This window comes from Mastigoproctus giganteus, chromosome 11 (genome assembly GCF_048544385.1).
Source record: "Mastigoproctus giganteus isolate SK-2022 chromosome 11, ASM4854438v1, whole genome shotgun sequence".
Lineage (NCBI taxonomy): Eukaryota > Metazoa > Arthropoda > Arachnida > Uropygi > Thelyphonidae > Mastigoproctus > Mastigoproctus giganteus.
Window position 1 is genome coordinate 35,841,294 of NC_143585.1, and position 22,572 is coordinate 35,863,865.

Sequence of the window (22,572 nt, forward strand, 5' to 3'; positions counted from 1 at the left end):
GAGATTGTGACCTCCCTATTTCTACAAGTAATTGTTCAATAAATCACTGACAGAATGCCATGGGCCTTCCTTGCTGCCTGTCTACACTGCTTGGAGGACTTTTGTCTAACCATATTGTAATATATTATAATTCCCAAATCTCTTCCTTCCTATACTACTTTTAATTCAACCCCATCAAGGGTGTAAGTTATTTTTGAGTTGCTATTCTCCCAAGTGCAAGGTCTTGCATTTTGCTGCATTAAAACAGCTGCCACTTTTCTGACCATTTCTGAAATTTATCTAAGTCATTCTTGGTGCTGATTATAACCAACTCTAACAATCTTGACATCATCTGCAATTCTGATATCACATCCTCTATCCCTTCATTAATGTCATTTAAGAAAAATCAAAAACAACAGTGGTCCAAATACTAATCCTTGGAAACCCCACTTCTTATATTAGCCCAATTTGAAGAATAACCATCAATCACAACCCTCTTCCTCCTACACTGCAGTCATCCTGTGATTCATCTAAGATTTTCCATGTGATTCCAACGTGTTCCAGCTTATACTGTAACCTCCTCATGTGGGACTAAGTCAAATGCTTTGCTGAAATCCAAGTAAACACTGCCAAAGTTATATTCTATATCCAGCCCACGAGTGACTCTGTCAAAATAGTTAACTAGGGTTGATAAACATGATTTTCCCTTTATAAAACCATGCTGTGTTTCCTTCAGAATTCCATTTCTATTAAATGATCCTGTACTGTACTCTTGATCATTCCCTCCATGCTTTTCCTTACCAATGAAGTCTGAATGACTAATTGGTAATTACCCATTTTACTCTTAGACCCACCTTTATGTATTGGCAATACACTGGCACTTCTACAATTCAAGTGAATCTCTCCCAAGTCCAGTGATGCCACCATAATAAACCTTTATGGTTCAATGCATTCTCTTGCCACCTTCCTTAAAATTACTGGGTATATGCTACCAATTCCAGGGTCTTACTTGCTTTAGGATAGAAAGTTTTTCTGATAAATAATCTTCTGAAATTTCAATATCACTAATTTATTGCTCTCCAGCTTCACTTCCAAGCAGGCTCTTTCTTCTGTAAGTAATTTAAAAAAACTTGAGTTCATTTCTTACTTGAACAATAAAATAAAAAATGAGCCATACCATTATTTTATTTCATATAACTGAAATAAAACAGCACTAAATTATTTATCCTAAAATCACAAATATTTTAGAAGTTCATTCATTCAAAAAAAACATAATACTGTAAGTAAATGTCAATTTCAAGTAACTACTTTCATAATTTTGATATTTTAGTACCTTGTAAATTTAATGACTGGGTATGAGTACACCATGGAGCGATCATGTGCAGAAGCTATAATCAAAAACAAGTACAAAATCAGCATAAAAAATATTACCTAATAATTTGGTGTAGTATATTAATATGGTTAATAACAGTAACTACCAGCACCATTTCTAAGCATTCAAGTAGCTTAGAAATGGTGCTGGGAGTTACTGGTTGATCAAAAACAGGAAATGGACAGTCAGATGACTGCCCATTTCCTGTTTTTGATCAACTTCTGCTTCCATTACAAAAGTGATGTTGGGATTATTGAAGAATTTGTTGAGTTCTTCCATGCCTTTATCCTATACAGCCAAGCTTTACTTCATATTCCAGGACTTTTTACTACATCCAGAAATTTGGCTTAAGCATGGGAAACCATTATCTCAATGCTTGCAGAAATAATTATAGAAGAGTTTGAAAACTTCCTTAGGACAAACAATGCCTGCCTCAAAATTCAGGTACAGATATATCAATTTTTGTCCAAGCTGTATGGGACCAAGTAATGGAAGAACTAAACAAATTCTTCAATAACCTTAACAGGCATTGCCCCAACATTGCATTTACAAAAAAAAAAAAAAAAATAAAATAAATAATAAATAAATAAAAAAACTGAGGTTACTCATGCACTAGAAAAAAGTAACCCATTTTATAATCTTAAAAAATCAGCAAGAAATAATTCAACGTTGTTCACTTTTTGATGATACCTTTTATTTTCTTTCTTATTATGACTACAATATGAAAGAAAAACCCATTTTTTATATTAAAATGTATATTTTTTAATTTTTTATAACAAAAACCCTTCTAATTCACTTTAAACCACTCTGTCATTGTTGTTTATCACTGCCTATATTTGAGAGTTATTTTTGTTGTTACCACGTGGTGATAAACACCCGCAATGTTTAGCATCACTGGAAACAAACCATGGATTGAAAAGCCAGTGGGCTTTAAAATTAATTGAATGATTAATTGAAAAACAATTGAATGATTGTTTTTCAATTAATTATTTTAATTCCAGCATCAGTGAAAAAAAAACCAAAAAAACAACTTCATCTAGCCATCCCCCCTCAACTAGTTTGTTTATTCAAACTATCCACTTCTATAACAATGGATGGTAGCTTGTTTCAACAATGAACCACCTGTTGGCTGAAGGCAAACTTCTGCACATTCTGCAACCATCCTTTCTCAATTTGAATTTATGCCCCCTCATGTGCATAGTCTGAGCAACAGGAAGAATCCATCAGCAATGACTTTGCTCAAGCCATTCAAAGCCTTAAACACCTCACCAGATCATCTTGCAGGTACCTAGTCTCCAGATGCTGCAATCTACAGAACTGAAGCCTTTCTTGGTAACGGCCCCTCTTTGTTCTCCCCACCAATCTCATTGCCCTTCTCTGTACCTATTCCAGCAGCTCGACATCCTTCCTAAATTGAGGACTCCAGACCTGTACACAGTACTCAAGAAGGACCTGACCATTTCCGCATTAGCATAGGCATATGATGCAAGAAAGCAAGCTTATTCAGCATCAGCCAAAAAAAAAAAAACACAACCACTACTCCCATTTCACCACTCCGTTCGTTCGAAATACCTGTCCAGCTGAGCCTTAAATTTGTTTAGGCTATCAACTTCAACAACAAGTGATGGAAGTCTATTCCACAAACAAACTGCCCGCTGGCTAAAGGCAAATTTCCACACATCTATCCGACATCCATCCTTCCTCAATTTGAATTTATGCCTTCTCAGGTGATTATTCTGAGCAAGAGGAAGAATCCCATCGGCATTGAGCATGCTCAAGCCATTCAAAGCCTTATACACCTCTATCAGATCACCTTGCCGATGCCTAGTCTCCAGACTCTGTAATTTGTGAAACTTAAGCCTTTCTTCGTAAGAGCAACCCTTTGTTCCATTTACTAATCTTGTTGCCCTTCTCTGTACTCGTTCCAGCAGCTCTACATCCTTCTTGAAATGAGGCCTCCAGACCTGTATACAGTACTCAAGGTGTGGCCTGACCAATGCCTTATACAATGGAATAATCACATCCCTATCCCTGCTAGAAAAATTCCTGTATATCATTGACAAGACACCATGAGCTACTCTTGCAGCTCGTCGGCACTGCTCAGAGAACTTCATATCTGCCTGCACAATTACCCCCAGGTCCTTTTCATTCTCTACCACTGTCAGCGTAGTACCACAGAGTTGATACGTTGATCTGAGGTTACTGTTTCCCATATGTAGTACTTTACATTTGTCAATGTTAAACTTCATTTGCCACCTCTCAGCCCTTCTGCTCAACCTTTCCAGATCCTGTTGCAGCAGCATAGCATCAGTAGTGTCCTTAACAACAATGCCAACCTTTGTATAGTCCACAAACTTGGATATTAAACAGAGTTGATACGTCGATCTGAGGTTACTGTTTCCCATATGTAGTACTTTACATTTGTCAATGTTAAACTTCATTTGCCACCTCTCAGCCCTTCTGCTCAACCTTTCCAGATCCTGTTGCAGCAGCATAGCATCAGTAGTGTCCTTAACAACAATGCCAACCTTTGTATAGTCTACAAACTTGGATATTAAGCTTGATATACCATCATCAATATCATTTATAAATACAGAAAACAACAATGGACCCAACACTGAACCCTGAGGAACTCCACTAATAACATTAGTCCACGTTGAGCAGTGTCCATTGATTACCACTCTTTGTCTTCTGTCACTCAACCATCCCTTTATCCATAGCAGCAATTTGCCTCCAATGTCACACTGCTCCAATTTGTGCAGCAGTCTTCCATGCGCAACAGTACCAAAAGCCTTTCTAAGATCCAAATATATAATATCAAAGTTATTCCCTGCATCCAGTTCTTTTGTGACTACATCATAGTATCCAATCAAATTGGTCAGACAAGACCTGCCCTTAACAAAACCATGCTGTGTCTGAGCTATAACTGAATTCTTGTCCAGATGATCCTGCAGTGCTTCTTTAATCAGTGCCTCCATCAATTTTCCTGGAACCGAAGTTAAACTAACAGGTCTATAATTACTTGTGTTGCCCTTTGATCCTCCTTTGTGAATTGGGGTCACATTTGCACTTCTCCAGTCCATGGGAACTTCCACTGAGTCCAAGGAAGCTCTCATAATTATGGCTAAGGGTTTGCTTACTTCCTTTGCTGCCTCCTTTAATATAACTGGATAGATCCCATCCACCCCGGGTGCCTTTTTTATGTTTATCCTCAACAATTTCTCCTCCACTTTCCTCTCAGTTATTAGAAAATCATCTAGCTCACTGCCAATGTTTACTTCACCTACGACATTCCCCTTCCTGAATAACTCCTCATGTGTGATTGTAGATGCAAAATACTTGTTTAGATTGTTAGCCACCTGAGCAGGATCCTCAACTGTTGAACCATCAACATCCAGTGGACAAATCTGATTCATCCCTTTCCTTCTTGAGTTTAAATAGGTAAAGAACTCTTTTCTGTTTTTCTTTGCATCCTTTGCCAAGGATTTCTCATAATCTGCCTTTGCCTGCCTAATCTCCTTTGTGACTTGGTTACAGACCAACTTATATCTATCACAGGCTTCCATGTCACCCATTAATTTGTATGTATTCCATGAATTTTTCTTCTCTGCCATATGTCTCATTAGTTCATCTGACAACCATTTAGGCCTGAACCTTGAACAATATTTCTTGGTTGGTATGTAAAGCCTGGTAGCTTCCAAGATTAGTTCCTTGAATGCTTCCCATTTTGAATTTGCTGTTGGTAACATCATCAGTTGGTCCCACTGTATAGAATTTAAATACTGTCTCAGACCATCATAGTCGCCTTTACGAAAGCAAAAACCCTTCCCTTTACCTCTGATGGTAGTTACCTCCTTGAGTAAATCCCACTTCAGCACACTGTGATCACTGCCACCTAGTGGTTCCTTTATCTGCAGATTCTTAATGCATGAAGAATCACTACTGATAATCAGATCAAGAGTATTACTCCCTCTAGTTGCCTCCCGAACATGTTGGTGTAGAAAACAATCATCCAATAAATCCACAAAAGCCTTGCTACTGTGTGAGTGACCAGCCCCCAAATTCCAGTCAATATCTGGGAAATTAAAATCCCCCATTATAAGGCTCTCTGATTTACTGGCCCTCTCTATTTCCCTGTACAGTTTCTTATTATACTCATCAGAGTCATTAGGCCTATAGCACACTCCTACTCTCAATTTTGATCTCCCAATGCTTATGTCACACCAAACTGACTCGACACTGCACTGTCCAGCGATGTCGACTGGCTTCACTTCCTTGGATTTTATGTGTTTTTTAACTAATAGCATAACCCCTCCTCCCTTCCTATCCTGTCTATCCTTTCTGTAGACATTGTACTCCCCAAATTCCAGTTCTGCATTTCTTATATCTGTGTGACACCATGTCTCTGATATCCCAACAATATCTGCCTTTGATGTATTGAGCAATACCTCAAATTCATTATACAATGGGATAATCACTACCTTATTCCTGCTAGCAAAATTACTATATATCATTGACAAAAACCCCATGAGCTGTCCTGGCAGCATGTATGAATTGTTCAGAGAACTTCAAATCAGACTGCACAATGCTCCCCACGTCCTTTTCATTTTCCACTACCCTGAGTGAACCCTTTTCATTATCCACTACACAGTTGATATGTTACTCTGGGATAACTGCTACCCATATGCAGTATCTTGCATTTGTCAATGTTAAACTTAATTTCTCAGCTGCTTAATTTTTCTAGATCTTGTTGCAGCAGTAGCATGCCTTCATTACTGCCATTAACCACCCTGCCAACCTTTGTACCATCTGCAAACTTAGATATTAAGCCTGATATACCCTCATCATTATCAATAAATACAGAAAACAACAATGGGCCCAGCACCAAACCTGCGGGACTCCACTAGTAACATTAGTCCAGGAAAAGCAATGTCCATTGATAACCGCTCTCTGTCTTCTCCCACTCAAAAATTACTTATTAAACAATACAATAAACATTACTTACTAAACAATATTCTTAACATGTTGTTGATTATTTAAAATGTGAAGTCATTACTGACCAGTAGTCCACAGGATTCATAGCCACTTTTCTAGTGGAAAAAGTTGAAAGCGTGTTTCAAATTGTATTTTAAACTCTCTGTATTTCTACAGATCAAATTTTAAGCTCTTAAAAAAAGTAAATTACTTTCACTGTGTATTTCACTGACAACAATTACAACTTTAGATTCTGAAGATTTTTCTTAAAAGGAGAATACAGAGATACTCAGTGGTTCAAACCCAATAAATCACTAAATTCATGAATAGAAATTGAGAAACACTGGTTTCGAAACTTGTGTTTTTTCTAAATTAGATAAAAAATTAATAATAATCCATTGTCAAAAATTCTTTTATCCATTTTTTAAACCTGTCAGATCACTGCTGTGTGTGTGTGTGTGTGTGTGTGTGTGTGTGTGTGTGTGTGTGTGTGTGTGTGTGTGTGTGTGTGTGTGTGTGTGTGTGTGTGTGTGTGTGTGTGCGCGTGTGTGTGTGTGTGTGCGCGCGCGTGCGTGCGTGCGTGCGTGTGTGTGTGTGTGCGCGCGCGTGCGTGCGTGCGTGTGTGCGTGTGTGGTTTCTGGGATTTCTTTCAGTAGAACAACCCTCCACCATCCTTGAGGTCTGACCCTACACTAATCCTTAAATACAACCATCTGAAATAAACTTTTTTTCTACCTGTCCAGGCACTGCTGCGTCTTGGAATTAACCTACAGAAAATAGCTACCAATTAGAAATACTGTTGAATCCTCCTACAGTGGATTGCATCTGTTCAATTGGAATAACTCATACCAAATCTTGTGGCATAAACTGTGCCACAATATTTGGTAAATCTTGTGGCACAGTTTAACTAAACATTGACACCAGCCATCCACCTCTCCAATTCCACCGCACTGTGGAATTGGAGAGGCAACAACAATTGTTTCTCATCTGCGTTTGATCAAAATCCATGGTTTGATTCTGATTCAACTTCCCTACCATTGTTGTTAAATGTTTTTGATTTGTGCTATGATGTTTTTATATTTTTTCTCCTTATATTTTCCTATTTATTATAATTTCATTTTTATATGCTTTTTAATTTTTGTGTAACTTATAATTTCCTATGTAACTTTTCCTTTTCCCAATTTTTAATCACATGTATAATTTTCTGCCTTAATTTAAAACTCCTGGCCATGTTGCCATAATGAGTATTATTGTTCCTAGTACTTGTACCATACTTAGCAGCAATAAAGATAATTTAATTTACTGTTTCTAGAATAGTAAAGATCAAAATTTCTTTTACCTGTGGTGAAATAATGCACTGGGAGAGCAAAACAGCAACCCAATACTGAGGCTGTTCAGCGAGAGACTTTACTGACTTGCTCACAGCTCGGCAGGTAAGTATTGATTTTGTGTCCAAATAATATAAAACTAATTTAAGGGCCTGTTGTTGATATTCAGCTATAGCAGTTTCTGAAATAAAAAAATACAAATGATGAAAATCATAAGTGTATAATAAAATTTACAAACATATACAGTGAATATCAATTATCCAAACTAATTATGGACTGGCCAGTTTTAATAATCAATTCTATTTGCCTAATATTTCACTTCATTACTTTAATTTCCAAAATTGTTGAGTTCCCTATTTCATATTTGGTTGCCAAATTGGTATCATTAACATCTTTTTTTGAAAATTTTATCAAAATTATACCAATTTTGCCATTGACAGATAGGAAATGCTTGGGGGAAAAAAAAAAAATTACAACTGAATAAGATTTGGAAGAGGAAACTATCTATAAAACTGAAAAAGACACATGAATACCAAAAACCTTCCAGCAAAGCCAGAAAAGTCTCTGACAACTTTTTTTGGTAAACTTTTCTGGTTTAATAAAAAAAAAAAAAAAAAAAACATGTCCTCTAAATTAAACAATTGTCACTCCCCCCCACCTCCCCCACACACACACTTCCACATAAAATTATAACATTTCAAGTTATTATTACTTTGTCAAATAATTTTTTCTTAAATTTCTGTTGTTTTTTATTATGGGCTATATCTGTACCCATATACTATAAGCACAACGATTCGCTATCAGCTAATAAATGGAAACTTTTTACTGAGTTTTAACATTTAGTTTATATTAATTAAATTGAACAAAATTTGAAAAAATAAAAATAAACCTCTTTTCGTTGCCACATCACTTGTTCCATGCTTAACTTTTCTTCCTGGACTCTTTGGTGGCAGAGATGCAAGGTTGGGATTATCTACACTTAATAAATTAATATTGCCTAAAAAAGAGACAGAAAAAATTAATGTAATCGAAATTGCATCACTTTACCAATTTTATCAAAGAAGGAAAAAAAACAAAACAAAAAAAGAACTGCTTATTTAACAAAACAATTTTCTCCAAATGACACCACACCACCCATATACAATACATCATCACTGAACAAGAATTCCAATTTTTTTTTGAAGTGTAATTTCAATTTTTATTTAATGCTTATGAATTAATTAACATATTCTGAATTTTATTTGATAAAACATGGTCATTATAGTTAACCGTATGTTCAATTGCAAAATAATTAATTAAATTAACTTTATACTATTTAATACAAAGAGGTGAAATTGTAGGTGCTAATTAAGAATAAAAAGGAATTAGAATGTATAGTAAAATCCCATTACAATGAAATTTACGGATGTGAGTGAATCAATTTATTGAACTGAAATTTCATTCTACAGAATACTGTTGAAAACTATTTTAAAAGAATGATTATTTGTTTAAAAGCATTCTGCCTTGCCTTTCTAATATATAAAAATGGTAATTTCTACTTTATTTTACTTAAATACTGATTTAAAATATGAATAGTATATAAAAGAAATTTCAAAATTCATATTACTAAAGTAAAAATATTTGTACATGGATAATTTGTTTATAAAACATTTTATTTATAGGAAATTTAATATATATAAAATTTTAATAAATCACACATTAAAAAATATGGTACAACAGACATAATTAATTGTCAATTTTCATGTATTAATTTTTGTTTTTAATGGTTATCTTTTTTTTTAAACTTTAATACGAAAATTCAACTTTAGTACAATCGAAAATGTATAGGGTCAGACTGTATTAAGTTTAATCAGAATTACAAATTCTAATGCTTCTTGTGAAGAACAAGCAAGCTATTTATGGAACTTTTTTCTAGAGTGAAAGGCTAGAAATCATGAAAACAAAAACTTTCAGAAATTGAAAATTATAGTAATAGTAGTAGAGGGAAATGATGCAAAAAAGCAAGCATATATAACATCACACACACACGCACGCACACGCACGCGCACACACACACACACACACACACACACACACACACTTCAACTTCATCCTCCAGGAATTTGTCTAGTTCTTCATTGAATTTATTCGAACCATCCACTTCCACAACCACAGACGGAAACCTATTCCAACATTCAAACACACACTGGCTGAAGGCAAACTTTTTTACTCAATCTATTCAAGGCCTTATACAGCTCAATCAGATCACCCTGCAGGTGCCTAGTCTCCAGATACTACAATTTGCAGAACTGAAGCCTTTCAGGGTAAGAGCACCCTTTTGTTCCCTCCACCAATCTGGTTGCCCTTCTCTGCACTCATTCTAGCAGACCTACATCTTTCCTAAAATGAGGCCTACAGCTATGTATACAGTATTCAAGATGTAGCCTAACTATGGCCTTGTAAAAAGGGATAATCGCTTCCTTATCCCTGCTAGCAAAGTTTCTGTATATCACTGACAAAATCCCATGAGCTGTTCTGGCAGCATGTCTGCAATGCTCAGAGAATTTCATGTCTGATTACACAATTACCGCCGACCGGGCTAGCCGAGTGGGTAAAGTACCTGCCCGGCAAACCAAAGGTCGCGGGTTCGATTCCCCCCTCGGGCTTGGATCAAAGTACTGCAAAAACCTTGGGAGGTGCAATATGGCCACAGAAGCCGATGCGCCAACAACTACCAAATCAAAAAAAAAAAAAAAAAAACACAATTACCCCCAGGTCTTTTTCATTTTCCACTACCCCTGAATATAAACTGGAGCAATGTGGCATTAAGGGCACGTTACTGCTATCAATAAAGGGATGGCTAAGTGGAAGAAGACTGAGAGTGATTATCACTGGGCACTGCTCTTTATGGACTAATGTTATCAGTGGAGTTCCCCAAGGTTCAGTGCATTGTTGTTTTCAGTATTTATTAATGATATTGATGAAAGCATATCAGGCTTAATGTTAAAGTTTTCAGGTGATAGAAAGATTGGCAGGGTGGTGCTGATGACAGTAATGAGAGGTGAGCTACTTCAACAAGGTGTTGGAAAATTGGATCAATGGAGTTGAGATTTAACATTGACAAAAGCAAGGTATGCACATAGATAGCAGTAATCCCAGAGTAACTTATCAACTATGTGTTACTACACTCAGGGTAGTGTAGTACACATTTGCTCACCTCCTTTAATATCATTGAATAGATCCCTTCCATCCCAGGTGCCTTTTTATGTTCAGCTCAGCAGTATGCTACTGTAACAGGATCTAGAAAAGTTGGGCAGATGGGCTAAGAAGTGGCAACTGGAGTTACTGCTATCCATATGCAAAGTATTGCATATGGGTAGCAATAACCCCAGAGAAATGTATCAACTGTGTAGTATTACACACTCAGGGTAGTGGAGAATGAAAGAGACCTGGGGGGTAATTGTGCAATCAGATATGAAGTTTTCTGAGCAGTGCAGACAGGCTACAAAAGCAGGTCATGGTCTTGTCAGTGATATAAAGGAATTTTGCTAGTAGGGATAAGGAGGTGATTATCCCTTTGTATAACGCAATGGTCAGGACACACCTTGAGTACTGTGTACAGATCTGGAAGCCTCATTTTAGGAAAGATGTAGAGTTGCCAGAACAAGCACAGAGAAAGGCAACAAGATTGGCGAGGAGAACAAAGGGGTCTCCTTACCAAGAAAGGCTTAAGTTCTGTAAATTGCAGCATTTGGAGACTAGGTGAGGTGATCTGATTGAGGTGCATAAGGCCTTGAATGGGTTGAGTAGGCTCAATGCTGATAGGATTCTTCCTCTTGCTCAGATTACGAACCCGAGGGGGCATAAATTCAAATTGAGGAAATACAGTTGTAGATGTGTGGAAATTTCAGTCAGTGGGCAGTTAATTGCTGGAACAAACTTCCAGCTGCGTTGTGGAAGCTGATAGCTTAAATAAATTCAAGGAAGAATTGGACAAACTTTTAGAGCGAATGAATGTGTGAAATGGGATTTTTTTTTTTTTTGCTAATGCAATATAAGCTTTCTTTCTTGCATCATATGCCTCTACTAATGCTACTTTCTCTTCCACTTTCCTATCAGTTATCATTAAGTCATTTAGCTTCCTGTTGGAGTTTAATAAAACTTCTGACATTCCCTCCCATAAAGAATTCCTCATGTAATTATCTCCAGAAAAGTGTACTGGCACTGTCTAAATGGCATTCTCAAATTTTTTTTTTTTCAGATTAATGATAACTAATCAATGCATCTCATACTCTGCAGCAGGTAAATTGCACATGTCACCAATTAAATGCAAAAAAACTGTATTTTAGGGTTCTTACAAAATGAAAGTGAACAGAGACAAATGTCAGTTTTTCTGTTCCTATCATTAAATCTTGCAGGTTAAAAAAAAAAAACAAGTAACTTGCATATTTGAGAAACAACAAAAACTTCATCAAAAGGAAGAAACCTAACCTTATTGAGAAACTAGAAGGTACACTCAATTATCAGAAAACATCTGATTAAATCAGAAGAACTGGCGGGTATAATATCTTCTTTTCATATTGCTCCGGGAATATGCGGTGGTCATTCCCTGACCTTTCCGCATCCTCCGTATTTGGTGGTGATGGGCTTGAACCCCGGTCTAATCAAGAACCTGTGCTACGCACTGCTGCTCCTTCCCACCTGGCTACGGAGGCGCAGAGAGAGAGAGAGAGAGAGAGATGATTTGTGCATAATTATTTAAAAATATGGAAAATGTAGTAAAGGGTATGACAATGAATTCTTTTGTCACATCTTTTATATTAACTTCCATCTTTTTTCTTTCAAGAAAATCTACCTATAGTCATATTTACAAAATAGATAGTGTCATTACAATTTTCAAATAATTTTCCTTGTACACAATACATTTTAAGGTAGGCAGTATACAAACAAGCCACCTTACTAGCTATTAAACAGCATCTTCCACATTGAGTGAATGCAGTATAGCTCAAAAAGTTGCAAAGGTTCACACTTTACCCTGAATGATATTACCTTGTGTCTGACACTGGAGTTTTGTTTCTTCTCAACATTAGTAATGTAAAAGTGAGCAATAGATAATCAAACGAGAAGCTAATCTGATCATTCACATTAAAACCTGTGCAGCTGTAAATAAGCAATCTAGATTTTATTCAACTTGTGCTGAGGGAGAAAGAATTAGCAAGTTTAGTTGTTGTTGTTGTTTGGATTTTAGGAGCATTAGCAACTAAGGCCATATTGTTCCAGGGATATGCAGTGGTCATTCCCTGATCTTTCCACATCCTCCGTATTTTGTGGATCACGGGCTCGAACCCCGGTCTAATCAAGAAGCGTGTGCTATGCACTGCTGCTCCTGCCCACCTGGCTACGGAGGCATCCAAGTTTAGTTGTTGCAAGCTCTGTATTAACTCCTTTCATGATTGATTGAAGCAAGTAATGGCATGTTAAAGTCTCCACATAATACATACTATCCACAAGCAGTAAACCTGTTGAGAAATTTTGTCTATTCCATTTTTTAGTGGTAGGAGGGAGAAAGCATATTCCCAAATAAATTAATGATATCAAGTATTTTAAACAAATTTAACTTCTATTTGTTAAACTTGTTTAACAAATATAACTTCAAATTTTGGTCATGCCAATTGGCTAGTGTTTTGGTTATACTGAGATTCTATTTTACTAGCTTTTATGAAAAGATTAGTAAAATAGATCTGCTTCTCCTTGAGTATAAGTATATTATAATCAGTATATTTAAATCTGCTTGGGAAGAAGAAATTTCAAAGCCACATTTTAGTAAAACAAGTGCTAGTCTAAGGATCTGCCATTTCAGTGTTACCACAAACAATACAAGTTATATTCTATTGATATAAATTTTTAAATTTTGAATTTGTGAATAGCTAAAATTTTATAATTTTAGCTATTCATGACTTACAATTGTTTGTTGTATTTGAAAATCTATCTGATAGAGTTGAATCAAGTCAGTTATCCAGAGTCAAGCAACACCCAGGCAAGTTCACAAAATGCATTTGCCTTTTCAAGCAATGCAACATTATGTGGAATTCAGTGATTGAGAAGTGATGAACAAAATAGCAGTTAAGAGAATGGATAATTCAAAATAACAAGATAGCATCAGATATGAACATAAGCCAAGGATATTATTAATGGATTAGTCAATTTAAATTCAATCAAATGCAACAAACTTCACTTAAAACAATAATAGTTAAAATTTTTAGTGCCACAGTCATTACTGAACTCATAAAAAAACTTCATATGAGGCTTGCATTTTATTTTATGAGCCTATTTTTTCACAAATTGGTATAGAAAAAAACAAAATCATTAAATAACTATGATATTGTAATGACTATTTTCTACTAAGATACAAGCAATATCAAAAATAACCTAAACACTTTTATAACTCTATTTAGGACCATTACAAATGAGAATCAAAACTAACTTGTTAATAAATCAGAATAACAAATTTATTATTCTGATTTATTAAAAAGTTCTGATCTATATAACTTACTTTTAAAAGCCAAGCCACTTTTAGGATCAGTGCTTTCTCCTTTACCAGAATCAGTCTGACTTGCCTGAGATACAGTTTTTGGTTTATTCAATGGCTTAGCTAAAGAAAAATTTTGCCAGTGATTGATACCTGAGATATCAGTGAAATATTTCAAAATATTTTCATGAACACTCTTATTTTCGGATGGCTGATGATCTGGCACAGAGGATGGCAAATCTGAAGGATATATCTTGTGTAAATTGGCTTCATTTTCTAGTATAAAATTTGAAGCACCACAATGTATACATGCAGCTGGGATACGTTTCACTGGATTCTGAAGTTGTTCTGTGTAACTGACACCATCCACTGCATCAATATGTGAATCTGAGTGACTCCTTGTTATTTGAAATTTTTTACCAACTGGAGTACTAGTATAATACAAGCGTGATTGTTCTAGATCAGCATTTGGGCTAATGTACAACTGTTTAACACAAGTGTTTTCTGCATTTTTTTGTTTCAGAGCTTCACTACACGGTGACCTAATAAGGAAATATTAATATTCCATTAACTCTTGATACTGTCTCTTACAAAATCAATTCTTACTATAGATACAGAAGCAACTAAATTAAATTTCATACAAATTATGACAATCATTAATCTTTTTTTTTTTTTTTTTTTAACCAGTTCACTTTGGTAAAAGCTCAAAATTCAGACTTTTACCAAAACAAATTGGTAAAAGTCTGAAATATCAAAAATTGTTCCATATCAATGGTTCATTGACTTTGCTGATTTTTAAATAAGGGCATGAGGTGGGGTGATATATCTCCTGTCTCTGTAAGATTGTTAGGGTAACATATTCACTATATTTGGATTATAGTGAATATGTAAGATCAACCTTGCAGATGATAGGTGATATATATATATATATAGCAGGAAATTATCATTTTCTTCCCTTTTTGCATGTCACCAATGTAAACACTCAGATATATCTTCCCTATGCCCTTGTTTAAAAATCAGAAAAGTGATAATTGGACAGTCCAAAGGAAGCAATGATAATTTCCTGATTCATTTCATTCACTTTTTTGATTTTTAAACTAGGGCATAGGAAAGATATTATTGCCTCTTCTTGCAAAGTTGCATGGGGAATAAATTCACTATATTCAGAGAGCTTAACATACAGTATTTCAGTTAGACAATGGAAATTTCTGACTTTTATGGTAACATATACATGTTTTTCATATGTGAGTGGACCCTGAGGAGTATGTACATATATAACCACGGTGAGTGCACATGGGTCATACTTTTAGGATTGATTCAGAACCTGAAAACAATGGAAAAGTTTATATAAACATTTACCCAATTCTGAATTGTCATGGAGCTATGGCTGTTTGAATTTTTTTTTTTTAAATGGCTATAAAGTTTTTGAATGGTTAAAAACTAATAAAAATGACAAAAAAAAAAAAAAAAAAGAAATGAAAATAAGAATACATATATCTAGTAAAATGTTTATTCATACTAGATACATGTTAGCTTATTCTTATTTATTTTATTATTTATTAACTGAAAAATCCATTGCCATTTTTAAATTTTAAACAGCCACAGCAATGTAACTGTTCAGAATTGGACACATGTCTACATGAACTTTTTTCCTTGTTTTCAGGTACTGAATCAATCCTGAAAGTACAACACACATGTTATGAAACACCCTGTATATATTTTTCAAGGCTGTTTCAAGTATGTTTTAAATCACATGTCCATTTATGTATCAATTATCTTGAAATCTTCCAGTAAATTTTTCCATCTCTTATCCATATTTCCAAGTAAATGTAGATAAAGTTTAAAAAGATAGCAGCATGAATATAGCTTCTAAAATTAGAATAGATCACATGACAGTCAGTTGCCTGATTTTGGCCTAAAAAGGCTAAAATACTATCGAATTCAGATCCAGAAGTTGATAAAATTGAATAAAATTGGATAAAATTGAATACATAAATAGATATATAGAAGATAATATAAATAGATATATTATTGCATCAAAAAATCAATGTTTTATGATTTTTTTTTACAATTTTATAAAAATTCAAATTTCATTCTAATTTTGGGTAACTAAATAAGAACCAAAATAAGAACAAATTAATATTTAAAGAATTTATGTACAAGATTTTCATTTTTACAAAATTTCAAAACTTCATGAAGAAACTTGCTCCACAGAGCCAACTTCTAGCAGAAAACTCACAGCCCAAGGCCTAGACGTTTACCAAATTCACTCCAGAAAGGGTTAAGGGATATTAATTTCTTCACGGTTATTTAAACCCTTTTGAATCCACAGGCTGAATCAAAGAGGTAGTGTTTTGAGGCAAGAACAGAACTTGACAAAGTCAAGGTTAAAATCAGAATCATGGGCAGGTGCATTATCCAAAAAGAGAGCCTTTAATGGAAGCTTGTTCTCAACCAGATGGACTCTGATTAAGAGACAAAAAAAGGATCAATAGCACATTTTGAAAACAATCAGTCTTGAAACCCAGGCCTGTTTGACTTCCACAAGATGCTTGTATGAACACTGATAACCTGCTGTTGTTTAACATCCCATATGTTCAAATGACAGACCAAAATATGGGCTTCAATTTGAAGTCACTTGAAGCTTTGGCCCCTAACAACAGTTAACTTGTCTTAGGTGCATGAGATTCCAGACCGAGGAGAGGTTGGTGATTTTGTGTTTAATACCAAACTTAACGTCGTAAACACAAAATTATCCACCAACCTCTCCTCAGTCTGGAATCTCATGCACCTAAGATTCCCACATGTTACAAAGTGCATCACGGGAACATAGAAGTCTTTAAAAACTCGCGATTCCTTTCCTTTTAGTATTGCCAATTGATGACGTTAATACAAACGTCGGTCATCCATGACTTTTGTTTTCACCGGTCTCATATTTTAAAGTTTAAATTAATTCTTCAATGACAACCAGAGACGAAGTTGTGCACCTCTACTTCCTTGAGCATATTTCAATTCCATGTTCACAATCTTAACTTATTTTAAATCATTTTAAATTACCTTAAGCCTCAAATTATTCTTCCATCCTAACTTCATGTAACTTAGCAGATTTATCTAAGGTGAGTATTGCTCATTAAGCTTTATGCTATTCAAACTTTGACACAATTTTCTCTTAAAAAAACCATGTTTTGTGTTATTCAAGATGCCAGATCTATTTAAGTGTCCCTGAATTGTACTCTTAATCATTGCTTCTAAGATTTTCCCTACCAATGAAGTAAGACTAACCAGTCTGTAGTTATTAACTTCGCTCTTATAACCACCTATATGTATTGTATTAAGTGGATGTATGCTGCACATATTCTGAGATCTGGAAACAGACTAGTTACGGCACTAAGAGGATGGATGGATGAGGGAAGCCAAGAAGGGAATGGCTAAATGACTTAAAAGAATGGTCCAACAGGAATCAATACTTTGATCTGAAGAAACTTGCCCAAGGAGGCTTTGGCACATCATGACTGCAAACCTTGAACACAGAGACTGCACCTGATGATGATGATTATAATCTGAACAGTTTGAAGTAGCTATCCTCTATAGTTTATTAAGTATACAAATTCCACTACCAAGATGATTTTCAGTATATGGTAACATCTCAGTTTACGAACATTTGATCTTGCAAAAAGAATTTTTGACATCTGAAATTTGATTTATAAAATCAAAAGTTGGATCTTATGAATGTTTGCTTCAGCAACTCCACTTTATATTACCTGCTGAAAATAAAATATATGAGCATGAAAAAAATTTCAATATTCATGTATTTAACCTATATTTTATAGTCCTATACATTTTACAGCACACCACACTACAGCACAGTACAGTACAAGAGAGTTTTATCTGTAAAGTGAGTTAAAATTCTTATTGATTTAGCATCATCAAGACCAGCATGAACATCTGTGAGATAAGGGAACGAAAATTTCAGAGGTGCCAAATAATAAGAATAATTTAAGTATTTATTTGGTATTATTTAACAATGTACATATAATCATTTTAAAAGCCAGGAGAAGAGCTCTATTTGTCATGTTGTTCTGCCAGCTCTATTTAGCTTAGAAAATGCTTTTCATGATATTTATCATGCAGTACAGTACATCATTACCAAAACTGAGAACTTTCAGAAAATAAATAAATTTAAAATAAATAAATAAATACAGTACAAATTCTCAAATTTGTACTGTATTTATTTATTACTAAATTTTGACATGAAACCTTATTGACACTTATACTTTATCTATCATAGTTATTTTGATAGATAACAAGTATACTAACATTTTTTACTATGTTATAATACTATAGTGTGTGTAGAAAAAGAAAATAAAGTTTAATGTATGCAATAATTAAAAATTGCATTAACCAGTGGCTTCTTTGCATCATTTTGTCACTCTAATACTAAAGATGCAAAAGAGAGAAAAAAAAAAAAACAAAACAAAACTGCCACACTTCCTAATTTACAAACTCCAGGTTTACACTCTACTTCTCAGGAACAGTGTTCATAAATATGAAAATAAGCAGTAAACTCACATGCTTTGTTTAAGTAATACTTTATCCTTTTCTTTCAGTTCAATATGCAATTTATGCAAATCATCACGAAGAATGTCAAACTGATGTCTCAGCTGTTGAATTTCTATCTGAAGATTATACTTTTCTTTTAATTCTTTATGGAGTTCAGCTTTAGCCTGTAACAGAAATTAGATATATGTTATCGAAGGAACAAAATTTTATCCTATAACTGTTTGCTTAATTCTTAACTAATAATACTTCCTGACCTTTATAAAATAATATTTATTCTATTTATTCATTTGCCTATAATTATACAGAAATGGTCTACTAAGAAATTATAGATAGACAATTTTTTAGCAGGTAAGAGCAGCAGCCGAAATCAGAACAGGATCACAAAAAGGAAAGGGCAATGTAAGAATCAGCAGGCACAAAATTAAAGAGTAAGTGCTCGTAAAATGTAAAAATTGTCGTTTTTAAATGTAGGACTAGTAAGTTACCATGCAGGTATAATACTGTTTTTCAAGTAATTATATGCTCTCTCTCTCCCCCCTCTGTTGTTTGACAAAGGCCAAGTCACCTGCTGTTGAGCCTGTACAACATGCTGCACCCTTTACTTACCACAAATATCCATCTTGCATAATACTTTATAGTTCTGTCAGCAGGAGGTGGTGGTGGTTTAACACCATTCTTTGTACACCATAACCACAGCAGGATAGGAGCAACCAACAAGACAATATGGAAGCACCCAATGCAAGAGCTCCCAAAATCATGCCCTTTCGTAACTCCATTGTATCTTTACTACATCCCATAACTGCTACTTTATCACTTTGACTTGCACAATCAGATGCAAATTGCCACCGCTCTAGTATAGGAAGCTGTTCAGCTTTCCTGTGAAGCTGTTCAACATAGTCAATTATGGATGGGATAGTCATAATTCAGTGATCACTAAATGTAATTATTAATAAAAAAAAAAAGAACACATTTTACAACAATATGCACAAATTTTTAATTATGATTACATTTTAAAATAGCATCATACAACAAAAAATTAAACAGTAAGAGATCTCACTATTAATAACACTATCTTTTTTAAAACTTAAAGACCTACAAAATAAAGATAATGAAGTAGATATTCATTTCAGTTGTTTGCTAAGAAATTATACAAGAACATACCTCATATAACTGTTTTTCTTTTTCATTTAATTGCTGTAATATGTTTGAGGGTTCATTCCACTTGTTAGATGAAAGAAATGGTGGTTCCTGAAATGTAAGTACTAATTATAATTGACTTATTTATATACTGTCAGCAAAAAATTATATCCCTTTCATTCAGTAAATTTACTCTTTAAATAGAAGTAAAGAATAGATAGTATTATATTCTTAAATACAGTCGGCAAAAATGTATAATGGATAACAATATATGTAAACTCAATTTTATAATTTATATATTATTCAGTCTATCATCATTCAGTCAATATAGTTGAAATAACTTGACAACAACATTAAAAAAACTTTCCTTCTTTCTTTTTACAATTTCTATATTCTCTCTCTCTGTCTGTCTGTTCTATTCTATTCTCTCTGTTATACGTAAGTATAATAGAGAGAATTGAAAGACATATGCTAAAAAGAAGTTAAAATGCATGGAGTAGTTCTCTAGGAAGGAATAAACTTAATTTAGAAGTTAAACTGTTTATAAACTTAAGAAAGTGTGAAACAGCATGGTGGGGGAGAACTCAAAAGAAGGCAGTCTCCCTATCACACAAAACCACTACAAGAAAATGCCTCAATATAAAAAAAAAAAAAAAAAAATCAAAGCAGCAGAGTAGCTGGACAGGCAACTTATGTGATCAAGACCTGCTAATATTCATAAAATTGGACAAATGCTATACTATTGGATTTTCTCTTGTAGAGAATCTGAGTCCTCATTTTGAATTTAAATGAATGTTTTGTTTTGAAATTTAACCAAATCAAAAATAAAAATATAATACTAAATACAATAACTGGGATCTTAAAACTATAATTCAAGTCAGGAAATCTCTTACCTGAGATATTTTTCAGGAATAACTGCACCTACTCTATTCTGATTACATCTTACGTGGATGCATTTATTTCTGAAAAATATCTCGGGTAAGAGATTTCCTGACTTCAATATAATCTTAAGATCCCATTTATTATATTTAGTATTCTATTTTTATTTTTGATTTGGTTAAGTTTCAAAACATTGATTTAAACTCAAAATGAGGACTCAGATTCTCTACAAGAGAAAATCACAATAGTATAGCATCTGTCCGATTTTAAGAATATTAGTGGGTCTCGATCACATAAGTTGTCTAGTAAACATGCCTAGTAAAGTTTCAAGACAACAGGATTGCCATAATGTTTTTATACAGAAGCTGAGTAGATGAAAGTATGCTGTCTAAATAGATTAACTCTAAATAGGTATAAGAACTTCTTGTCGCAACAAGTTCTTATGATCTAGGTCAGTGCTACTCCAAGTGTCATCTGCGGACTGGCACCGGTCTGTGAACTGTTTATTACCAGTTATTGGTAACAAACAGTTCACGGTTTGTTACTGGACCACAGTGAATTGGAAATTGATCACAGATGATACCGGTCTGTTACCAGTCCACGAGATTTGTATTTTACAAAAGTACCAGTCCATAATGAATTGGAAATAAAAGAAACTGGTCCTTCACTGCAGATAGTTTGAGAAGCACTGATATCTAGGTGACCTTTTTTTTTTTTTTTAGTTGTTGGTGTGTCGGCTTCTGTGGCCATAATGCACCTCCCAAGGTTTTTGCACTACTCTGATCCAAGTCCGAGGTGGGATTCGAACCCACGATCTTTGGGTTGCCAGGCAGGCACCATACCCGCCCGGCTAGACTGGTCGGCGTGACCTTTTGTGACAGTGATATTACAAAGAAGTGACAAGCCACAAAACATTTGGCTCCATTATGTACATATTTCCAATTCAGAAATAAACACACAGAGCAACCTCAATAATGCAGGTGTCAGGTGACAACTTTAATACCTGCATCATAAATGAAGCACATTACAGCCAAAAATTTTAACATTTTTTCGCCCTGATTTTCTAAGTTAAATACACTTTACTTAGTACAGTATATAAATATTTTATTTACTAATGTTTTATGGGCATACAGACTAAAAGACAAAGTATTAATAGTTATATCATTCCCTTTACATTCTACTAATACATACATAATGCTGTTATGGACTTACATTTTATTTTATGCAAGCATTCTGAAATAGTAATGTAATTTAGTTTTCCAGAACTGATGAGAACACTTTTTCAGTACATAATTCTTAAAAGCGGTCAGATTCAATAAATGAGGATGTTCACAATCACTCTGACATTCAAACTATAACATCACCTCATGTTTTAAAGCACTATGTTAATTTCTGGTGCTTTTTCCTTATACAAGTCATCCACATTACCTTCTGAGTCACTCCCTACATCACTAGCCTTCTGTTTGTTGATTTCTTCCTTGCTCAGGTAATGCACAACTGGAGCTTCCACGTCTATCTCAATCCAAGCAGTCAGGTCATTTGCTCAAAGACTCCCATCAAGTATGTTACAAGAAACCTTTACTTCTTGTTCTGAAAATGCTGCTAATTCATGGTAATTTTTAATGATCTCATCTTTTCCAATACATTTTTTCCAGAAGTTTTCAATTTCTCTTGAGCTTACTTTCTCCCACACTAATCCAATATTGTAAGCAACATCTTTCAGTGTTAATGTTTTCAGAAATTCTAGAACTTGAATTTCTGAGTTCACAACATTATCAAGAAGCTCACCATGGCAGTAGGCTTTTAATATTTGAATAATGTCCTGTTCCATGGGC

The 22,572-nt window shown here is 34.4% G+C and overlaps 1 protein-coding gene across 1 annotated transcript in view; it reads right to left on the reverse strand.

Moving 5' to 3' along the window:
- The window catches only part of LOC150077902 (uncharacterized), a 75,659-nt gene that overhangs the window by 33,613 nt on the left and 19,474 nt on the right, over window positions 1-22,572 (reverse strand). Inside the window, exons 4-9 of the mRNA XM_090384400.1 lie at window positions 19,883-19,969; window positions 18,731-18,885; window positions 14,186-14,703; window positions 8,543-8,650; window positions 7,665-7,834; window positions 1,313-1,367 (exon numbers count right to left, since the gene is read on the reverse strand). Coding sequence (XP_090240526.1) covers window positions 1,313-1,367; window positions 7,665-7,834; window positions 8,543-8,650; window positions 14,186-14,703; window positions 18,731-18,885; window positions 19,883-19,969 — 1,093 coding nt within the window. The remainder of the gene's footprint in view (window positions 1-1,312; window positions 1,368-7,664; window positions 7,835-8,542; window positions 8,651-14,185; window positions 14,704-18,730; window positions 18,886-19,882; window positions 19,970-22,572) is intronic.